The sequence below is a fragment of the Geotrypetes seraphini genome, chromosome 12 (assembly GCF_902459505.1).
Source record: "Geotrypetes seraphini chromosome 12, aGeoSer1.1, whole genome shotgun sequence".
Taxonomy (NCBI): Eukaryota; Metazoa; Chordata; class Amphibia; order Gymnophiona; family Dermophiidae; genus Geotrypetes; species Geotrypetes seraphini.
In genome coordinates, this window is record NC_047095.1 from 21,402,436 (window position 1) to 21,422,871 (window position 20,436).

At 40.6% G+C, this 20,436-nt stretch overlaps 1 protein-coding gene across 3 annotated transcripts in view; it reads left to right on the top strand.

The window, feature by feature from the left end:
* ARHGAP29 (Rho GTPase activating protein 29) overlaps positions 1-20,436 on the top strand; it is a 258,004-nt gene that overhangs the window by 103,234 nt on the left and 134,334 nt on the right. For all 3 annotated transcript variants that reach the window (XM_033915737.1, XM_033915739.1, XM_033915738.1), the window contains exons 4-6: positions 4,040-4,136; positions 13,652-13,724; positions 17,441-17,504. In XM_033915737.1, coding sequence (XP_033771628.1) covers positions 4,040-4,136; positions 13,652-13,724; positions 17,441-17,504 — 234 coding nt within the window. The remainder of the gene's footprint in view (positions 1-4,039; positions 4,137-13,651; positions 13,725-17,440; positions 17,505-20,436) is intronic.

Here is a 20,436-nt window from a genome sequence, read left to right on the forward strand (position 1 = left end):
GTTTAGTACATCACTCTAATAACAGATATGAAGAAAACTGGCTACATCCAGCAGAGACTTGTTGATTTTGCTCAATATTTAGAAGATGTTAATGTCTTTTTTTTTTTTCTCTCTCTCTCTCTCTTTTCCTTTCATAACCTTGATTTTATTTTTTGTGCAAAATTCAATAAATCGTTTATGGAAGTGAAATCTGATGGGGAGAGAAAAACTTTTAGTGTTTACTTGTTCAAAGGCCTAATATGACCAAGCAAGATCCTTCCTGCAACAGGAAAACTTTTTTTTTTTTTTTTAGAGCAGACAGAATTCTTGTTTAGGGTGAGGTATGAAAAACTGACCAAGCTTTTCATTCTGCTTCAATGAAGATTTTTCAGCTAATGAATAGTGCATGGTAAGTTTGTGTAGATGTGATGGCAGAATCTGAACACTTGTAGTTTTTAAGCTGTTTGTATGGCATTACTTAGTCACTAGTGGCTAGCTTGTCTATAGATAATGCACGTTATTTTAGTGTTCATTTTGTTTCCAGGGCATGATGTATATTTTTCTGTTAATTATTTTGTGCACTTGCTTTTTATGGATTTAGTACATGGTTAAAGCCAAATTTTGGAACCCATTTTCCAAAACCTGTCAGTTTTGACATGAGTAGCCTAATTTTTCTTCAGTTTACTCAAGGTTTGAGGAAATGTGACTTTTAAAGAACTGAGGCCTAAGAGGATCAGTAAGACTGTGTGGGTCTGCAACAATCTGATTATTTTGGGCCGATTCAGAAAGAGCTATTGATGCACTAAAAAGTTTGCATGCAAATGATTCACACGGATGTTCATCGCAATCCCGGACTCTGCCTTCTGATTGATTGCTATGAGAGCGACTCTCACACATGCACAGAGTCAGCAGGAGAAGCCTGAACAGTTGAGAGGCAGGGGAAACCCCAAAAGCAGCCTCAGCTGGGGCAGGATCCTTTTTTCTTTTTTTTTTTTAATGTTAAATGCACAATATCTGCTCCATTAAAGAATAAAAAGCCCCCCTCTGCCGTTGACAGCCCTCTCCAACAACCCCCTGACAAACATGGCTCTGGGAAGACCCCCTTCTGTGCTAGCAGAAATCAGCAGGAGGGATGGCCATTCCCTCCTACCATTTGCCCCCCCTCCTCCCAAACAAGACCAAAATAGCAGGAAGGATGCCCACTTTTTGAGGAGGTCCGTCGGGGGGGGAGCTTTTTTTTTTTCTAATGGGGCAGATATTGTGCATGTGTAATATGCACAGCATCTGTCCCCATTAAAAAATGGTTATACAGATAAATGACTGTCTTGACCAGTCGCTATTTTTGAATAGCTAAAAGCGATCTCTCTCTTTTTTTTTTTTTTTTAGTGTATTGGAAAGCCATGTTAGCGCATCAATCGCTGTACTAGTTTACATGACATTTTAATATTAATCAGCTTGTTTACATAGTTGGATTGGGAAATGAGTGATAGTGCAGAAAACCAGGCGGCTCACCGCCTGGTTTTCTGCATCAGGTTGGCAAATGCAATCATCGCTAAAGCTCTTAAAACAGGTTTAGCGACGATCACAGGCTTTGGTGTATCTGGGCCTGATTGCACAAAAGAAGTCTCTTAAATATCATCACCTCAATATATTATGTTGTGTTAGCTATGTTTAGAAACCCATGAAAGACTTCTGAGGAAATTAGGAAGTCATGGTATAGGAGGTAATATCCTATTATGGATATGCTTTCAGGCAGATTTCTTGGGACACCAAGCCGCGCAATGGTATAAATTGTTATATGGATACTTGAATAAGAAACAAAAGACTGGTCTGAAAGACATTTGGAGCATTGAGATCAAGCACCAAATTTCTGCTTCTCAATGGCCACGAATTTGGTCTTGGAGAATAAGATGTACAATGTCAGCAACTATGAGACAAACTTGGTTCTTTTTATTGCATAGAGCTTTTTGGACCCCAGTTCATTTACAGGAGTTAGATAGCTCTAAATCAAATAGATGCTGGCACTGTAATCTAGATGCTGGGACTTTAGATCATTTACTTTTTTTTTTTGTCCTTGTATCAATGCCTTTTGGAAGTCAATTTGGTCCCAAATTAATACAATGTTAGAAAATCATGTTGCTCTATCCTATGATACCATTTTATTTGGAACATCTATGAGATTAAAGAGCCAAATTTCAGCAAGTAATAATAAACTTCTTTTAATAATGACGGGAGTTGCCATTCAGCATATTACCAGAAATTGGAAAGGCTACACTAGGCTCAATTACTCCTTTTGGTGGAATTCATTATGTCATATCTATAAAATGGAAAGAATAATTGCTGTACAGAAGGGGAATTATAATAACTTTAAAAAAATTTGGGGGCCATTGATTGCATATTCTAATGATTAGACACCTTAGACACCTTTCTATGTACGAGAGTATAATTAGTATGGGATGGGGGGATGTAAAATGTGAGATTTACCTGATTCATTATTATTGGAAGGGATGGGAGGGGGAGGGAGTTCTTTTATGTATTTATGAATATATTGATAAGATTGTCAAGTGATTTGTATGAGTTCTCTGATTTAATATTATACACTTGTTGAATGAATTGAAAATGAATAAAGATTTGGAAAAAAAAAAAGAACTGGTTGAAAGACAGAAAATATAGGTTTAAATGGTCAGTATTCTCAATGGAGAAGGGTTAAATAGTGGGGTTCCCAGGGAGTGTGCTGGGACTGCTGCTTTTTAACATATTTATAAATGGTTTAGAGATGGGAATAACTAGCGAGTAAAGTGTACAAGTGGATTGATTTTTCACTGATATCTGTGGATAACTTTGCTTTATTTTGACAACAACTCTCCCCCCCCCACACACATCCAGTAGTTGTTGACCTTGCTTTGTGCCTGGATAATTGTTTTGGGAGGTTTGAGGAGGGAGAATTTAAAAACATTTCTTCCCTTCTACTAGGGCAGCAGAATTTTGGGGATAGCAGTGCAGCTATGATGTCAAGAGAGCAGAAGTTAATGCTGCTTTCAGGGCTGTAAGGGCCTTCCAGCACAGGCCTGTGTTCAAGCATTGCTGCGTCTACGTTAAATTTTTTAATGTACGTTAAACATTTAATACATTAATTGCATTAAAACGTTAAATGTGTAGCCCTACAAAAAAGATAACAAAATTATAAAAGGTTCAAAGAAAGTTAACCCAAAATGATTAAGGGGATGGAACTTCTCTCGTATGAGAAAAGGATTAAAAGATTAGAGCTCTTCAGAACATAAGAATTGCCGCTGCTGGGTCAGACCAGGGGTCCATCGTGCCCAGCAGTCTGCTCACGCGCAGCTGCCCTCTGGTCAAAGACCAGCGCCTTAACTGAGACTAGCCCTATCTAAGTACATTCCAGTTCAACAGGAACTTGTCTAACTTTGTCTTGAATCCCTGGAGGGTGATTTCCCCTATGACAGACTCCAGAAGAGCATTCCAGTTCTCTACCACTCTCTGGGTGAAGAAGAACTTCCTTATGTTTGTACGGAATCTATCCCCTTTTAACTTTAGAGAGTGCTTTCTCGTTCTCCCTACCTTGGAGAGGGTGAACAACCTGTCTTTATCAACTGAGTCTATTCCCTTTAGTACCTTAGAGAAGAAAGAATTGAGAAGGGGATATGATAGAGGTCTTCAAAATCCTGAGTAGAATAGAGACTTGGTAAACATGAATCAATTTATATACTTTTAAAACAAGTAGGAAAAAAATTTTCACTTGATGAACAGTAAAAACTTTGATAATTGTTACCAGAGGATGTGGTTAAAAGCAATTTTCATATCAGAAATAAGGAAGGCTATTAATTTCCCTGCTACCGCCAACCCCAGGGGTATCTTGCTACTTTTTAGGCATCAACCAGGTTCTAGTAACCTACATTAGCCACTGTTGGAAGAAGGATTCTGGGCTAAATAAATCTCTGGTCTTATCCTGCTTGGCAATTCTTATATTCTTTCTTGTTCTATGAAATTTGTTTTAAAATGTATGCTTTAAGTTCAGGTGATGTTTTTATTTTTCCTATAGCTGTGAACTTCAAAGAAGTCAATGAAGAAAACAAGAGAGAGATCTTCAGTGAAATATTTTATTCTATTGAAACTTTAGCGTTCACTTTTGGAAACGTGTAAGTACTTTTCACTTAACAGTTAAGAACTCCCTAAAACTAAACTTTTGAAAGCTAGCTAAATACAGATGCATTTCTTGACATTGTATAGGAATTATTCATGAACAGAACTTTTTAGGATTGTGAAAAATTGCAAGAGGACCTTGGGAGACTGGGTGTCAAAATGGCAGATGACGTTTAAATGTGAGCAAGGGCAAAGTGATGCATGTGGGAAAGAGGAATCCGAACTATAGCTATGTAATGCAGGGTTCCATGTTAGGAATTACCGCCCAGGAAAAGGATCTAGGTGTCGGGATCGGGGCAGGCAGGAGAAGTCGGGCTGAGGAGCGAGGCAAGGGAAAGGAGAGGAGACGCGCTGAGGAGCGAGGCAAGGGAAAGGAGAAAAGACACGTGCCGAGGCAGAAGGGAAGGAGCAGGAGAGAAGGCAGAGGGTGAGGGGCTGCAGTGAGAGGTAGCTCCGCCCACCCCTGACGTCACCCGAAAGCGGACCCAGAGCTCCCCCTTAAAAGCAGCGAGGCCAACGGCGTGCAGCCATTCGGCGAGCGGCAAAGGCGCTCGCCTTAACGAGAGCGCCTTTGCGAAGGGCCTCAAGAAGGGCCGAATCTTTTCTTCACTTTCCTACAAGGACTTTAGAGAAGCAGCAAGATAAGGACGCCATAAGATAACACAGCCGAACAGGCAGGCACACCACCAGGCGTACCAAACAGGCACACACAACAAACCATACATATATACTGTATATACTCAAATATAAACCGAGATTTTGGGCCCAAAAAAAAAAGCCCAAATTGGGGGTCACGGTTTATATTCGGGCCAGTTTATATTTGAGTATATACGGTAATAAAGAGAGAGATAAAAATGTCACAAATCATATCGAGGGATACAGGACTTAGCAAACACAAGACCAGGCAGACCCAACAGACAGACAGACAGACAGACAAAAAAGCTAGCCAGGCAGACACACACAGCTAATCAACCAACAGGCAAACCTGAGCTAAAACCTAGAAAAAAGGCAGACTTTGCTAAAAAACCTAGCAAGGAGGCAGACCCAACCGGAGGCAGACCCAGCAAACAACACAGCTAAACAGGCAGACAACACAAGGCAGACCCAGCGGACACACGACCAGGCAGGCACACGACTAGGCAGACCCAGCAGACAACAAAGCTGACCAGCTAACCAGGCGAACACACAGCTAACCAACTAGCAGGCGGACCAGAGCAAACACCCAGCAAGTGAGAAGCTCAAAAATGTCAGGGAGGACTAGAAGCAACAAGACTGCAATCAAGACCGGCACTCCAGTCACTGAAGAGATCCAGAGGATGGCCACAGTTTCCGTGCAGACAGAGGATGACCTACGATGGATGACGGAGGTCTCTGTACAGACCGAAGTTATACCCCAGCTGAAGACTTCAATCGCAGTGCAGACAGAAGAGGTCGACCGGCAACAGCCTGACAGAGACATCCTGCGAGAGCTGATGAGCCTGAGGGAGGAGGTGAAGCGCCTGAGAAGCATCCGGGAAGATGAGGCCTTCATCGATGGAGTTCTCCAGGAGCTGTCCCAAGTCACCGAGCAGACGCAAGGAGACAAGACCATCTTCGAGATGCCCAGACCATCCAGACCTCCAGCTTTGGAAGTAACGGTTGGGGTGCAAGAAGAAGCTAGAGATGCTGACACCTGGCAGCTGGTTACCTCTACAAGCAAACTCCGAAGGCCTCCCTCTTCTTCATGCAAACAGATTAGTTTTACATCAACCCCACAGATCATCTTGAGGAACAGCTTCTGCAGGAAGGACCTGCCAGCAACTTTCAGGAGGATGTCCAATGGATGGCTCCGGCCCCGGAGGCAATAGATCAACTACTCCTGAAGAAGCGCAGAGTGGTAGTCATTGGGGACTCTCTGCTGCGGGGCACTGAGGGACCAATATGCAGACCAGATCTACAATCAAGAAAGGTTTGTTGTCTGTCAGGAGCCAGGATCCAGGATGTGACCACCTGCTTAGGAAGACTGATCAAGCCCCAAGACCACTACCCAATGCTTCTCATCCACGTCGGGACGAATGATACTGCCAGGAATACCCCGGAGAAGATACTTGAAGACTTTAGAGCCCTGGGTGAGAATCTGGAGCGGATGGAAGCACAGGTGGTCTTCTCCTCCATCCTTCCAGTGAAAGGCAAGGGAAGAGCCAGGGAAGATCGTATCCAGAGGACTAACGAATGGCTACATGGATGGTGCAGAGAGATGAACTTCGGATTCCTGGACCATGGAGAGGCACTTCAGGGACTACAGGGATCAGACGGGCTCCACCTGACCAGGAGAGGGAAGAACGTCTTTGGACGACAACTGGCTTGCCTGCTCTGAAGGGCTTTAAACTAGGTGAGTTGGGGGAGGGTACCCACTTTCATCCTGATTTGGTAAGTAACCATTCTGGTAGGGTAAGTAACCACTCCATTTCTGAGTCTGAGGTAAGCACTCACGTTACAGACAGTACTGTAAGGGACAAAATAGCTCAAACGGGAAAATCTCCATGCAGACCGGGCAAACAGAGTATGGAGGGCTATGTACGTCAAGGCAATAAAATTCTGGAATTGGAGACGAAAATGAGGAACACCGACCTAGACGTGGTGGCAATATCTGAAACCTGGTTCTTGGATTCCCATGGATGGGATATGGCTATACCAGGATATAACTTGCTCCGTCGAGACAGAGAAGGTAAAACCGGAGGAGGGATAGCGCTATACATCAAGGAGGACATCAAAGTTACCAGGATCACAGGTGTCAAGTACACCGGGGAATCATTCTGGGTGAACCTGGCCAGGGGAAATGACAAATGCCTGTATCTTGGCATTGTATACAGACCTCAAAAACAACAGGACAACAAAGACAAAGAATTAATCGAAGACATTGAGACCATCACTCTGCGTGAAGACATTGTACTGCTGGGGAACTTCAATATGCCTGATGTAGACTGGAACAAACTTTCCGCTACGACCAGCGGCAGCAGAAGGTTACTAAACTCCATACGACTCAAACAGATGGTATTGGAGCCCACCAGGGATCAGGTGATCCTGGGCCTGATACTCACCAATAGAGATAGTGTCACAGAGGTATCGGTAGGTGATGCATTGGCCTCCAGTGACCACAACATGGTGTGGTTTCACCTCAGGAAAGGATTCACTAAGTCAGACACATCAACAAAGGTCCTCAACTTTAAGGGCACTAACTTCATGGGAGATTTTGTCTGAGGCGCTGCAAAACCAGGACATGACAGATAGTGTGGAGGTACTGTGGTCAGCTCTGAAATCTACCCTACAGGAAGCAACCAATCTCTATATAAAGACTGTGAGTAAACGGAGGAGACATGATAAACCCCAGTGGTTCTCTGCGGAGATCTCGGAACTCGTAAAACAGAAGAAAAGAGCATTTCTATCCTACAAACAATCACGACTGGAAGCTAAGGAAACCTATCTGGTGAAATCTAGAACTGTTAAAGCAGCAGTCAGATATGCCAAACTCTGGATGGAAGAAAATTTGGCTAAGAATATTAAAAAGGATAAATCCTTCTTCAGGTATGTTAGTGACAAATAAAAGAACACTTACGGAATAGTGCGTCTAAGGAAACCCGACGGTAACTATGTAGAATCGGACTCCGATAAAGCCGAATTACTCAATGAATACTTCTGCTCAGTCTTTACCTGTGAGGCACTAGGTTCCGGTCCACAGCTGCAGACAAGGGAAAGCTCAGAAGACCCATTCCGGAACTTTGAATTTACCGCCAGCAGCGTCTACCAAGAGCTATCAAGGCTCAAGGTGAACAAAGCCATTGGACCAAATAAGCTACACCCCAGAGTGCTTAGGGAATTGAAAGATGTCCTGGCGGAGCCGTTAGCTACGCTCTTCAATCTTTCCCTAAGCATGGGAAAAGTCCCATTGGACTGGAAAACAGCTAACGTCATTCCGCTCCACAAAAAGGGTTGCAGGTCAGAGACTGCAAATTACAGACCGGTCAGTCTCACATCAATAGTGTGTAAACATATGAAAACATTGATTAAACACAAATTAGATACAATGCTAAACGACGGGGGGCTGAAGGATCCCCACCAGCATGGATTTACAAAGGGAAGGTCCTGCCAATCCAATCTAATTAGCTTCTTTGACTGGGTAACGAAAAAGCTAGATAAGGGAGAGTCCCTGGATATTGTGTATTTGGACTTCAGTAAGGCTTTTGATAGTGTCCCACACTGTAGGTTATTGAACAAGATGAGTTCGTTGGTATTAGGAGAAACATTGCATGGGTTAAAGACTGGCTCAGTGGCAGACTTAAAAGGGTTGTAGTAAATGGTACTCCCTCCGAAACATCGGAAGTGATCAGAGGAGTGCCGCAGGGCTCGGTCTTGGGTCTAATCCTATTTAATATCTTTATACAGGACCTGCCTCGGGGACTTCGAGGCAAAATTGCGTTATTTGCCAATGACGCTAAACTGTGCAACATAGTGGGCAGAGTAACCACGCCCGACACTATGACGCAGGACATACTTTTACTGGAAAAATGGTCTAATATTTGGCAACTAAGTTTTAATGCTAAAAAGTGCAAGGTTATGCACCTTGGTAGTGGAAACCCATGCAGAACTTACACCCTAAATGGTGAGACCTTAGCAAGAACTGTTGCAGAATGGGACCTGGGAGTAATCATTAGTGAAGATATGAAGACTGCCAATCAAGTGGAGAAAGCTTCATCCAAGGCCTAGACAAATGCTGGGTTGCATCCAAAGAAGTTTTGTTAGCCGAAAGCCTGAAGCTATAATGCTGTTGTACAGGTCCATGGTGAGACCCCATCTGGAATATTGTGTTCAATTTTAGAGGCCACACTATCAAAAGGATGTGCAGAGAATGGAATCGGTTCAGCGAATGGCCACTAGGATGGTCTCAGGACTCAAGGATTTCCCATATGAAGAACGCCTAGGTAAGTTGCAGCTATACACTCTCTCGAGGAATGCAGAGAGAGGGGTGACATGATGGAGACATTCAAATATGTTACTGGCCGTATTGAGGTAGAAGAAGACATCTTTTTCCTCACAGGACCTACGACTACAAGAGGGCATCCGTTAAAAATCAAGGGTGGGAGATTTCATGGAGACATCAGGAAGTATTTCTTCACCGAAAAGGTAGTTGATCGTTGGAATGATCTACCACTTCAGGTAGTTGAGGCCAAAAACGTGCTCGATTTTTAAGAAAAAATGGGACAAACATGTGGGGTCACTTCGAGGGAGTGTTTATGGGGGAGGGTTATTTGAGTGGGCAGACTTGTTGGGCCGATGACCCTTTCTTGCCGTCATACTCTATGTTTCTGTTGAGGATACATTTAAGCCCTTTCTTGTAGTAGTGGCTAAGAAAGCAAAAAGAATGTTAGGAATTATCAGGAAAGGAATGGAAAACAAAGTTGAGAATGTTTTAATGCCTTACTATTCAAGTTGTGGCTGCACTACAGAGTAATGTGATGACTAGAACAGCACATTGCGTCTCAAAGATATAGCAGAATTAGAAAAGGATAGAGAAGGATGACTTTCCTATGAGGAAAGGTTAAAATCAGAGATCTTCCCTCTAAATGATAATATACTTCCATCAGATTTGGCTCATTTTCCTTTCTCATGGTCACATGAAGCTGTGAAATACTTGGGGATTTTAATACATAAAGATTCGGTTCATGCTCAAGATCTTAATATATCTAAAGTCAAAAATCTAGTTCTAAACACTACATCTCGATGGACTCCACTCTTTTTATCCTGGTGGGGTAGAATTGCATCCATCAAAATGACTCTGGCCCCTCAAATTAATTATATCCTTTCTATGCTCCCTCTGTTATGCCGGAAATCATTATTTAATTGGCTAAATATGAAAATATCTGAATTCATTTGGAACAAGAAAAAACCTCGAATTGCTCTCGCCAAACTGAAAGCCTCTAAGATCAACGGTGGTCTCAACTTTCCTGATTTCTATCACTATTATATTGCTTCATTAGCCAAATATGGAGCTTACTGGCTCACTAACTCCTCCACTCAAAATCTTCCCACTCAAGATCTTCCTGCCTGGTTTGAAATGGAATGTTTTTTATGTACGCCTTTACACATCTCATGCTTACTAACGGTGTCAATACCAAGGCACTTAAAGAGATACTCTTTATTGGGTGCAACGCAGCATGCTCTTTATCTTATAGATACATTGACTGAAATCTCAGTTAATGTTAGTCCACTCATGTCCCTTTGGAACAATCCCAAAATTCAAAATCACAACAAATCTCTATCATGGAAAAGGTGGCAGCGGGCAGGTATATGGTTTGTCCATCAATTGTCTACCCTCAACTCGTTAGTTCCATTCGATATACTGTGCTCTACATACTCGCTGCCTCCTTCTACTTATTCACAATGGCGTTCTCTCACTGGAGTGTTGCCTTCTTTGCATATACGATTTGACTATATGACTTCCAAAAATACTATTTACAACTGGTCTTCTCTGTCTCTATTAAAAGGTAAGGCGATATCATCCTTCTACAGTATTTTAAGAGATCACTCCTTCACTTTTTCACCTCACTCTATGAAGCACTGGGACGCTATACTTACCACTCCGCTTTCTGACATTGATTGGGAGCTTTTCTGGTCATCGACAAATCGCCCGCTTTTATCTTCTAGAGTATCACAATCAATGTACTTTCTTATGTGGCAGGCAATATGGACCCCACTTCGCATGTGGAAAGCTAACTTAAAGCAAGACTCTGTTTGCTGGAACTGTTTGAAAGAGGAAGGAACTCTTGATCATATGTTATTTCATTGTACTCTAGTCCGCTCTTTTTGGACCTATGTCTGGAATACCATACAATCTATTACTAACTGCTCAGAAGAAATCTCTATAGACATTGTAATCCTTCGCTCTCAACACCCATGTTTCACACAATCAAATTGTCCACCTAAACTCATTGATACCATGTTGGTGACTGCTCTCATGCACATTCTAAAAAATTGGAAATCACCCTCGCTATTAGATTATACCTTTTGGTGGAACTCTCTGAGTATGTATCATAGATTTGAATCCTATGCATATGAGAAGAGAGTTACATTCCGAACCTGCATGAACTTGAAATACAACAAATCTCCATGGTCATTCTTAGACTCCTATGTACGCTCATCTTCTTAGACACTCCTGTTATCCTTTTCTTCTCCTCTCTTCTCTCTTTCATTCTTCTTTCCTTTTTCTTTACTGCTCTCTCTCATCTTTATCTTATATATCCCTTACATACATTTTTAATAACTGGAGCCTTTGCTCCTATACAGTTAAACATAGATTTATATATTTTATATACAGAAAGCTTTATTTTGTTTCTATGTACTTTAAATGATTCTTGTATCCTTTAAAATACTTAATAAAAATTATTGAACTGAAAAAAAAAAAAAAAGAAGGAAAGGTTAAAACAGCTAAGGCTCTTCAGCCTGGAGAAGAGATGGCTCATGGGAGTTATAATAGAGGTCTATAAAATACGAAGTGGTCGAATGGAAGGCGACAGAGGGTAGTGATCAATGGAGATCATTCTGAGGAAAGGAATTTCACCAGTGGTGTGCCTCAAGGTTCCATTCTTGGGCATGTTCTATTTAAATTTTTATAAACAATATTGCTGAAGGGTTGTTGGGGTAAGATTTGCCTCTTTGTGGATGATACCAAAATCTGTACTAGAGTAGACACGCTGGATGGTGTGAATAGCATGAAGAAAGACCTGGCGAAGCTTGAAGAATGGTCTGAAGAGCGACAGAGTAGTGGAACTTGGGTGTGATTGTATGTGATGATCTTAAGTGGCCAAACAGGTTGAAAAGGTGATGGCGAGAGCTAGAAGGATGCTAGGGTGTATAGGGAGGGGTATGACCAGCAAGAAAAAGGAGATATTGATGCCCCTCTATAAGACTTTGGTGAGACCTCATTTAGAATATTGTGTACAATTTTGGCGGCCACACCTTCAAAAAGACATAAAAAGGATGGAGTCAGTTCAAAAGAAGGCTACTAAAATGGTGTGTAGTCTTTATCACAAGGCATATAGGGACAGACTTAAAGATCTCAATCTGTATAATTTGAAGGAAAGGCGGTAGAGGGGCGATATGATAGAGACATTTAAATACCTATGTAATGTAAATGTGCATGAGTCGAGTCTTTCATTTAAAAGGAAATTGCAATGAGAAGGCATAGGATGAAGTTAAGAGGTGATAGGTTCTGGAGTAATCTAAGGAAATACTATTTTACAGAAAGGGTGGTAGATGTGTGGAACAGTCTCCCGGAAGAGGTGGTGGAGACAAAGACTGTGTCTGAATTCAAGAGGGCCTGGGATAGGCACGTGGTATCTCTCAGAGAGAAAAAGAGATAATGGTTACTGTGGATGGGCCATTTGGCCTTTATCTGCCATCATGTTTCATGCTTGTTTACGCTTTCCAAAAATACTAGGACTAGGGGGCATTCGATGAAACTACTAAGTAGTAGGTTTAATACAAACTGGAGAAAATAATTCTTCATTCAGCAGGTAATTACACTCTGGAATTTGTTGAGAATGTAGTGAAAGCAGTTAGCTTAGTGTTTAAGAAAGGTGTTAGCTTAGTGTTTAAGAAAGAATCATGTTTGGATAATTTCCGAAGAGATGTCTGTAAGCCATTATCTGATGCTGCTCATCCATGTTGGCACTAATGAAACTTCGGGTGCCCCTGCGAACATATCCGTACAAACTTTGTATCACTCATTTTGTCCCCTTCTATATATCTGCACTTTTACCCTTTGCCTATATGGTAAGCTGCATATGGAAAAGCATTAGCATCATATCTGTTATCTGAATGTTCTAATGTGTGCTTATTAGGTGTTTCATTAGGTGTTTCATAAGTGTTATACTAGATTTTAAACTATCCTATCATGATCAAACTAGCGCAGTAGTTCAGAAATGTTTCCACAGACTGCATATGATTTGCTCGCTTGCTAAAATACTTGATTCCTCCTCTATTAACATTCTAATACATTCATTGGTGATCTCATGTCTTGACTACTGTAATGCACTTTACAAAGGCATTACCCAAAAGGAACTAAGATGTTTACAACTAATTCAAAATATGTCAATTAAGATCATCACCAACCCCACAAAATATGACCACCTAACTCCGTTATTAATAAAAGCCCACTGGTTACCAATCAGACATAGGATTACATTCAAAATTCTTCAAAACTTGTATTTCTAATTTGCAGAATTCATAAATAGATACCTCATTCCTTACACTCCTTCAAGGTCTCTTCACGGTACATGTATTGGTGTATCTCTTCATAAAGGTGGTTAATAAAGCCCAATAAATAAATATACAATACTCGTATTAAAAGAAAAGTATGATGGAGGAATGCTTGATTTTACCTAGTCCTATCTTAAAAATAATCATTTGGGGATTTTCTTGTATGAACAAATGGATCAAAGTGTGTGTTTAATGTGTGAAATCCATTTTTATAAAGGGTTTCCGATTTCCTTATGGGAGATGTAGACAATGGTTCATCACTGGGACTTCCTAGATCTACAAGATGTCGGGTAAGCGGAATATCATCTGTTAATTTTTCTTTATTTCTCTCTTTTTAATATCCTGTTTTGTCTATTCTCTGAAGATAAAGCAATGCTTCAATTTCACAATTAGATTACTTATCCACAAGTAGAACTGAGCATAGCACATTCTAGATATTGATTATAAAGATTTGAAATTTTTAATAGATATACATGGCCTTGAACAAGCACTTTAAGCGTTGCTTTTTCTGCCACCTGAGTTGGATTGCTCCACAATTCATTGGCTGCAGTAGAATTTAACTTTAAGAAGGGAAGCTGTGCTAAACTTAGGCACCGATGTTCTAAACGTATTGTGCCTTTAATGATTAATGCTAAGCCAGTTCTAACTGGTTTAGCGTTGAAGTATTTTAGCTTCCGATGTACATAATGGCTCTTCGCAGTCTCTTCTATGCTTTGTAGCATCCTCTTATTATAATACTATGTAAATGTAGTACTACCAGGTCATTAATATTAAAATGAGCACTCCGGGTAATGCCCAGACATTGCCTGGTGATGCACTAAATGAAGCGCTGACCTTAAACACTCCCAAATTACTTGCAGGTCTGGAGGTGCCAGTATTGTGTTAAATAGCTGACATGGTAAAACGGAGACAAGACATTTTTTTAGATACAGTCAAACCTTGATTTGCGAGCATAATTCGTTCCAGAAGTATGCTTATAATCCAAAGAACTCGTATATCAAAGCAAATTTCCCCATAGGAAATAATGGAAACTCAGACGATTCGTTCCACAACCCAAAAACTTTAATACAAAATACTATACGTACGTATTGCAAGACCTCGCTCATTTAGAACAATCACTACACTCCTGCAGCGTCGGAGAGAGAAGAACCATCGGCTCAGTTGTGATGATGTGACGCGTGTATACTGTATGTACTTGTATTGCAAGATTTTGCTTGTTTAGAACAGTCACTATACTCTTGCAGCATCGGAGAGAGAAGAACCATCGCCTCAGTTGTGATGTGTATATACTGTATATACTTGTATTGCAAGACATTGCTTGTATATCAAGTTAAAATTTAATAAAATGTTTTGCTTGTCTTGCAAAACACTTGCAAACCAAGTTACTTGCAATCCAAGGTTTTACTTTATATTAGTGATAGGAAGAAGTGCAAAAGTGGTGTTGTGAGACTCAAAGGTGAAGGGAAGGAATATGTAGAAGCTGATAAAGGCTGAATTGCTTAACAAATAATTCTGTTCTGTGTTCATGGCTGAAGTGCCGGGAACGGAACTGCAGAAGACATATGTGAATAGAGATGGAGGAGTAATAGACCCTGATTGATTTTCAGAGGATTGTGTTCACGAGGAGCTAGCTAAAATAAAGGTAGACAAAGCGATGGGGCCAGATGGTGTGCATCCAAGGGTGCTGAAGGAACTTAGGAAAGTTCTGGTAGCTCAGCTGGCTGACCTTTTCAACGAGTCTCTAGAGTAGGGAATGGTTCCGGAGGACTGGAGACGGGCGGATGTGGTCCCTCTCCACAAAAATGGAAGTAAGGAAGAAGTATGGAATTACAGGCTGGTAAGTCTGACTTCTGTGGTAAGCAAATTGATGGAAACATTTTTAAAATGGAGAATGGTCAAGTTTCTGGAATCCTGTGGATTACAAGACCGGAGGCAACATGGATTCAGTAGAGGTAGGTCTTGTCAGACAAATCTGATCAATTTCTTTGACTGGGTGACCAGAGAATTGGAAAGAGGATGTGCGCTAGATGTGTATTTAGATTTTAGCAAAGCTTTTGACAGTGTTCTACACAGACGTCTAATAAATAAACCGAGTTCCCTTGGGATGGGTCCCAAATTGAGTGGCTGGGTCAAGAACTGGTTGAGTGGAAGGTAACAGAGGATAGTGATCAATGGAAATTGATCTGAGGGAAAGGGATGTTACTAGTGGTGTGCCTCAAGGTTCTGTTTTGGAGCCTGTTCTTTTTAACATTTTTATAAACAATATTGCTGAAGGGTTGTCGGGTAAGATTTGCTTCTTTGCGGATGATACCAAAATCTAATAGAGTAGACACACCGGATGGTGTGAATAACATGAAGAAAGAACTGGCGAAGCTTGAAGAATGGTCTGAAATTTGGCAGCTAAAATTTAATGTTAGGAAATGCAAGGTCATGCATTTCAGCTGCAAAAACCCGAGGGAACAGTACAGTTTAGCGGATGAAGAACTTATGTGCATAACAGAAGAGTGGGAATCTAAGGACCACTTACGGTAGTGTTGGGTGGGGGGAGGGTTTCAATTGGAGGGTTTATGATCTTATAATGAATAATGGGCTTAGAGGGGGGTGGGGGAGGGTTGCATTTATATTTATAGGATACAATAATAAGATGTTCAAGTGGTCTAATTAATAGTGTTTATTATGAATTTTTGTATACTTGATGAATGTTTAAAAATGAATAAAAAATTTAAAAAAAAAAAGGAGTAATCTAAGAAAATAACTTTTTTATAGAAAGGGTGGTAGATGCATGGAACAGTCTCCCAGAAGAGGTGGTGGAGACTGAGACTGTGTCTGAATTCAAAAGGGCCTGCGATAGACACGTGGGATCTCTCAGAGATAATGGTTACTACAGATGGGCCATTTGGTCTTTATCTACCATTATGTTTCTATGGAAAAGTGCATCTCATGTGCATGCATCAAGTGTACATTAGCAGGTCTGGGCTGCCGATTGCATGAAAGATGAAGATATATTTATCATACTTGATGTAGGGGAATGCCATATACGTATGTGTTAAAAAGTGTGTCTAATCACAAGTGCAATACTGTTATTTATTTATTTATTCATTCATTTACTTAATATATTTGAACTTACTTTACTGCGTTTAACTATAGTAGGAGAGCAAGGTAGTGCACAGTAACAATTTGAAGTAAAAAAAAAAAAAATGTACAATATCTACAATATTTCAAACTATCCCTGTGTTGAAAATTGATATTACATTACAGATTTCTATTCCGCCATTATCCAAGAACTGAATTTAAATTGGGTTTTTAAAATTAACCCAACAAAATAAGTTTTTACAGATACAGCAAGAAATTGTCCAGAAAATCTATCGTGCTTGTTATGTCTGATATTTTACATTTTCTCCTCTCCCCCACACCTCCCTCCTTTCCCTATCCTATTTTCACTTTGTTTTCAAATTTGGATTTTATATCATAACTTAACACTTTCAATGTTTTTTTCAATGCCATATATACACCAGTTATTTTTTTTTATCATTGCCCAGCAGTCAGAGGGAAAACTTCTGGGGCCATCAAAAGCAGCGTGTTTACTTCATTCACGCTGGCCATGGCCCAAAGAGTGTAGGACTTCAGTGTTGAGGGGAAAAAAGCGCCTGATCCCAATGGAGGGGTGTTGACATTCTGCACAGGCTCTGTGGGCTGCCACAGGTCTCAAAGGGTTGCCATTGACTCGCAGGCCTTGCAATGAAGACCCATGGTCTAAAATACAGTAGTGTTCTATGATGTCCTAGTAATAAAAACAGTGTTAGTAAAGTGGATGAAAGGATGCTTACAAGTTGCATTCAGCAAGCTTTTTTCCCTTTACTTTGTCAGATAATTCACTTGTTTCTTGCACTTTTTGCTAAATAAGTCAAGTATTGCCTGATTTTAATGCACATTGATTTCTTGTAATTTTTTTATGTTTTGTATACATACTTCATTCTAACACTGACTTCATTTTACTTTTTCAAAGTCTTTTGAAAATATCTCTGTGGAGGAATCTGCTGGATCCATACATGACCGGGTTGATATTCAAGGTACTGTGCACAGAATTTTTACCCCAGCACTCTATCAATATAGCATATGACTTGTGAATGTATTGCATTATTGGAAGATGTGCATTTTTGTATTTTAATATAAAGGATAATTCAGATTTATTACTAAACCATTTATGTAAAGGGAATCAAAAGCACTTACAGAGTATCTGCAGTATATGTTGAGAGAATTAATCTTATGATTAATGGTAAAATCTTATTCCTGAAAAGTGGTCATCCATTTGTGATGTTTTTTCCTAAGGAAAAAGATGTAATAAAACATACAGCATAACAAATCACAGCATAACAAATCACACAGGACTGAAAAATAGACACCTCAGACAAATAGTTAAAAGAAAATATTAGGCAATTAACATATTGAAATTGGCTACAGCACGTAAAAATTGGATCCTTTGAGGATAGCAGAGTCTCCCATTTGGGTGATGTCATCCAATAGAGCTTTGCACAGGAACCACTCTCCAGCTATTTTCTACAAAGCTTTTGAGAGTGCCTTCCCACCTTCGGCTGAGATTCAGAACCTATCCAGCTGCCATTAGTACTGTTCTGATGCTGCTTTTCAGTTCTGGTGCTCTCTGTCAGTTCACATCAGAGTAAACCTTTGAGCCAATTTCTGCCACAGTGGGAGGTGGCTGCTCTGTTCATGGTACCCTCTGGGGGATAGAGCCGAAACATTGTATATTAGTTATCCAGTCCAGTCCACAACAAAAGCAGCTAACAAAAACAGTTCCCCAAAATAAATTCAAAATTATAAAGTTCTTAGCTTATATGCAGGACGTAATTCCTAGCTGAAAAAACTCCAAACAGGGCTGGAAACTCCTACTTCAAATAGCAATTGTTGTCCATTCCACGGATATAACACCACGCAATCCCAATGCATAGTAGATGACTGTAAATTGCCTCATCAATTTGCTTCACTTTGAAGGTATGAATAAACATGTAGATAAAGGTGAGCCGGTTGATGTAGTGTATCTTGATTTTCAGAAAGCTTTTGACAAAGTTCCTCATGAGAGGCTTCTGAGAAAATAAGAATCGTGGGGTAGATGACAAAGTTCAGTTGTGGATTAGGAATTTGTCTTCAGATAAAAAACAGAAGGTAGGGTTAAATGGTCATTTTTCTCAGTAGAGGAGAGCAAACAGTGGAGTGCTGCAGGGATCTATATTGGGACTAGTGCTATTTAACTTATTCATAAATGATCTAGAAATTGAAACACCGAGTGAAGTGATTAAATTTCAGATGACACTAAACTGTTCAAAGTTGTTAAAGCACATGCAGATTGTGAAAAATTGCAGGCAGTCCTTAGGAAATTGAAAAACTGGGAGTCCAAGTGGCAGATGAAATGTGGACAAATGGAAAGTGATGGACATTATGTGGCGGCAGTCAAAAAAGCAAACAATGCTAGGTATTATTAAAAAAGGGATGAATAACAAGACTAAAAATGTTATAATGCCTCTGTATCGCTCCATAGTGCAGCCTCACCTGAAGTATTACGTTCAATGCTGGTTTGGTCTCTTTGTTCTCAAGAACGATATAGCGGCACTAGAAAAAGTTCAAAGAAGAGCGACCAAGATGATAAAAGGAATGAAACTTTTCTTGTTTGAGGAAAGACTAAAAAGGTTAGGGCTCTTCTGTTTGGAAAAGAGACGACTGAGGAGGGATATGATGAAGTCTACAAAATCCTGAGTGGAGTAGAACGGGGGGTACAAGTGGATCGATTTTTCACTATCAAAAATTACAAAGACTCTTTTAAACCTATAGGAGGAAATATTTTTTCACTCGGAGAATAGTTGAGCTCTGGAATACATTGCCAGAGGTTGTGGTAAGAGTGGATAGCATAGCTGGTTTTAAAAAAGGTTTGGGTAATTTCCTGGAGGAAAAGTCCATAGTCTGTTATTGAGAGAGACATGGGGGAGGCCACTGCTTGCCCTGGATCAGTAGCATGGAATGCTGTTACTCTTTCAGATTTTGCCAGGTACTAGTGATCTGGATTAGCCACCGTGGGGACGAGATACTGGGCTTGATGGACCATTGGTCTGACCCAGTAGGGCTATTGTTATGTAAAATTTTTAAAATTGAAAGACAGGGTTGGGAGGCATTTTTTCCTCCAGTTCTGTAAATCTGTGATTTACAATAAATTCTTCAAGATATATATTTGATCCTGCCCGACTTGAGAGATTGACAAAGAAGGATCTATTTGAGGGATTGTAGATGGGAATAAAAATGTATTAGAAAGTATGGAAGTTGGATAAGGAGACAATTACCAAGTATAATTTTTTTCTTTCATTTAGATTATCTTAATAGACATCTCTCATTAATGTGGACTATTATTCCTTTGCATTTCATATAAGAACATAAGAATTGTCGCTGCTGGGACAGACCAGTGGTCCATTGTGCCCAACAGTCTGCTCCCGCGGCAGCCCTTAGGTCAAAGACCAGTGCCCTAACTGAGACCAGCCCTACCTGCGTACGTTCTGGTTCCAAGAAACTTGTCTAACTTTGTCTTGAATCCCTGGAGGGTGTTTTCCCCTATAACAGCCTCCGGAAGAGCGTTCCAGTTTTCCACCATTCTCTGGGTGAAGAAGAACTTCCCTACCTTTGTACAGAATCCATCCCCTTTTTTACTTCAGAGAGTGCCCTCTCGTTCTCCCTACCTTGGAGAGGGTGAACAACCTGTCTTTATCTACCAAGTCTATTCCCTTTACTATCTTGAATGTTTCGATCATGTCCCCTCTGTCTCCTCTTTTCAAGGGAGAAGAGGCCCAGTTTCTCTAATATCTCACCGTACGGCAACTCTTCCAGCCCCTTAACTCAACTCAACTCAAGGATCAACCATACGAAAAACGGCTTGACAAATTACAGCTATACTCGCTCGAGGAGCGCAGAGAGAGGGGAGACATGATCGAGACGTTCAAGTAT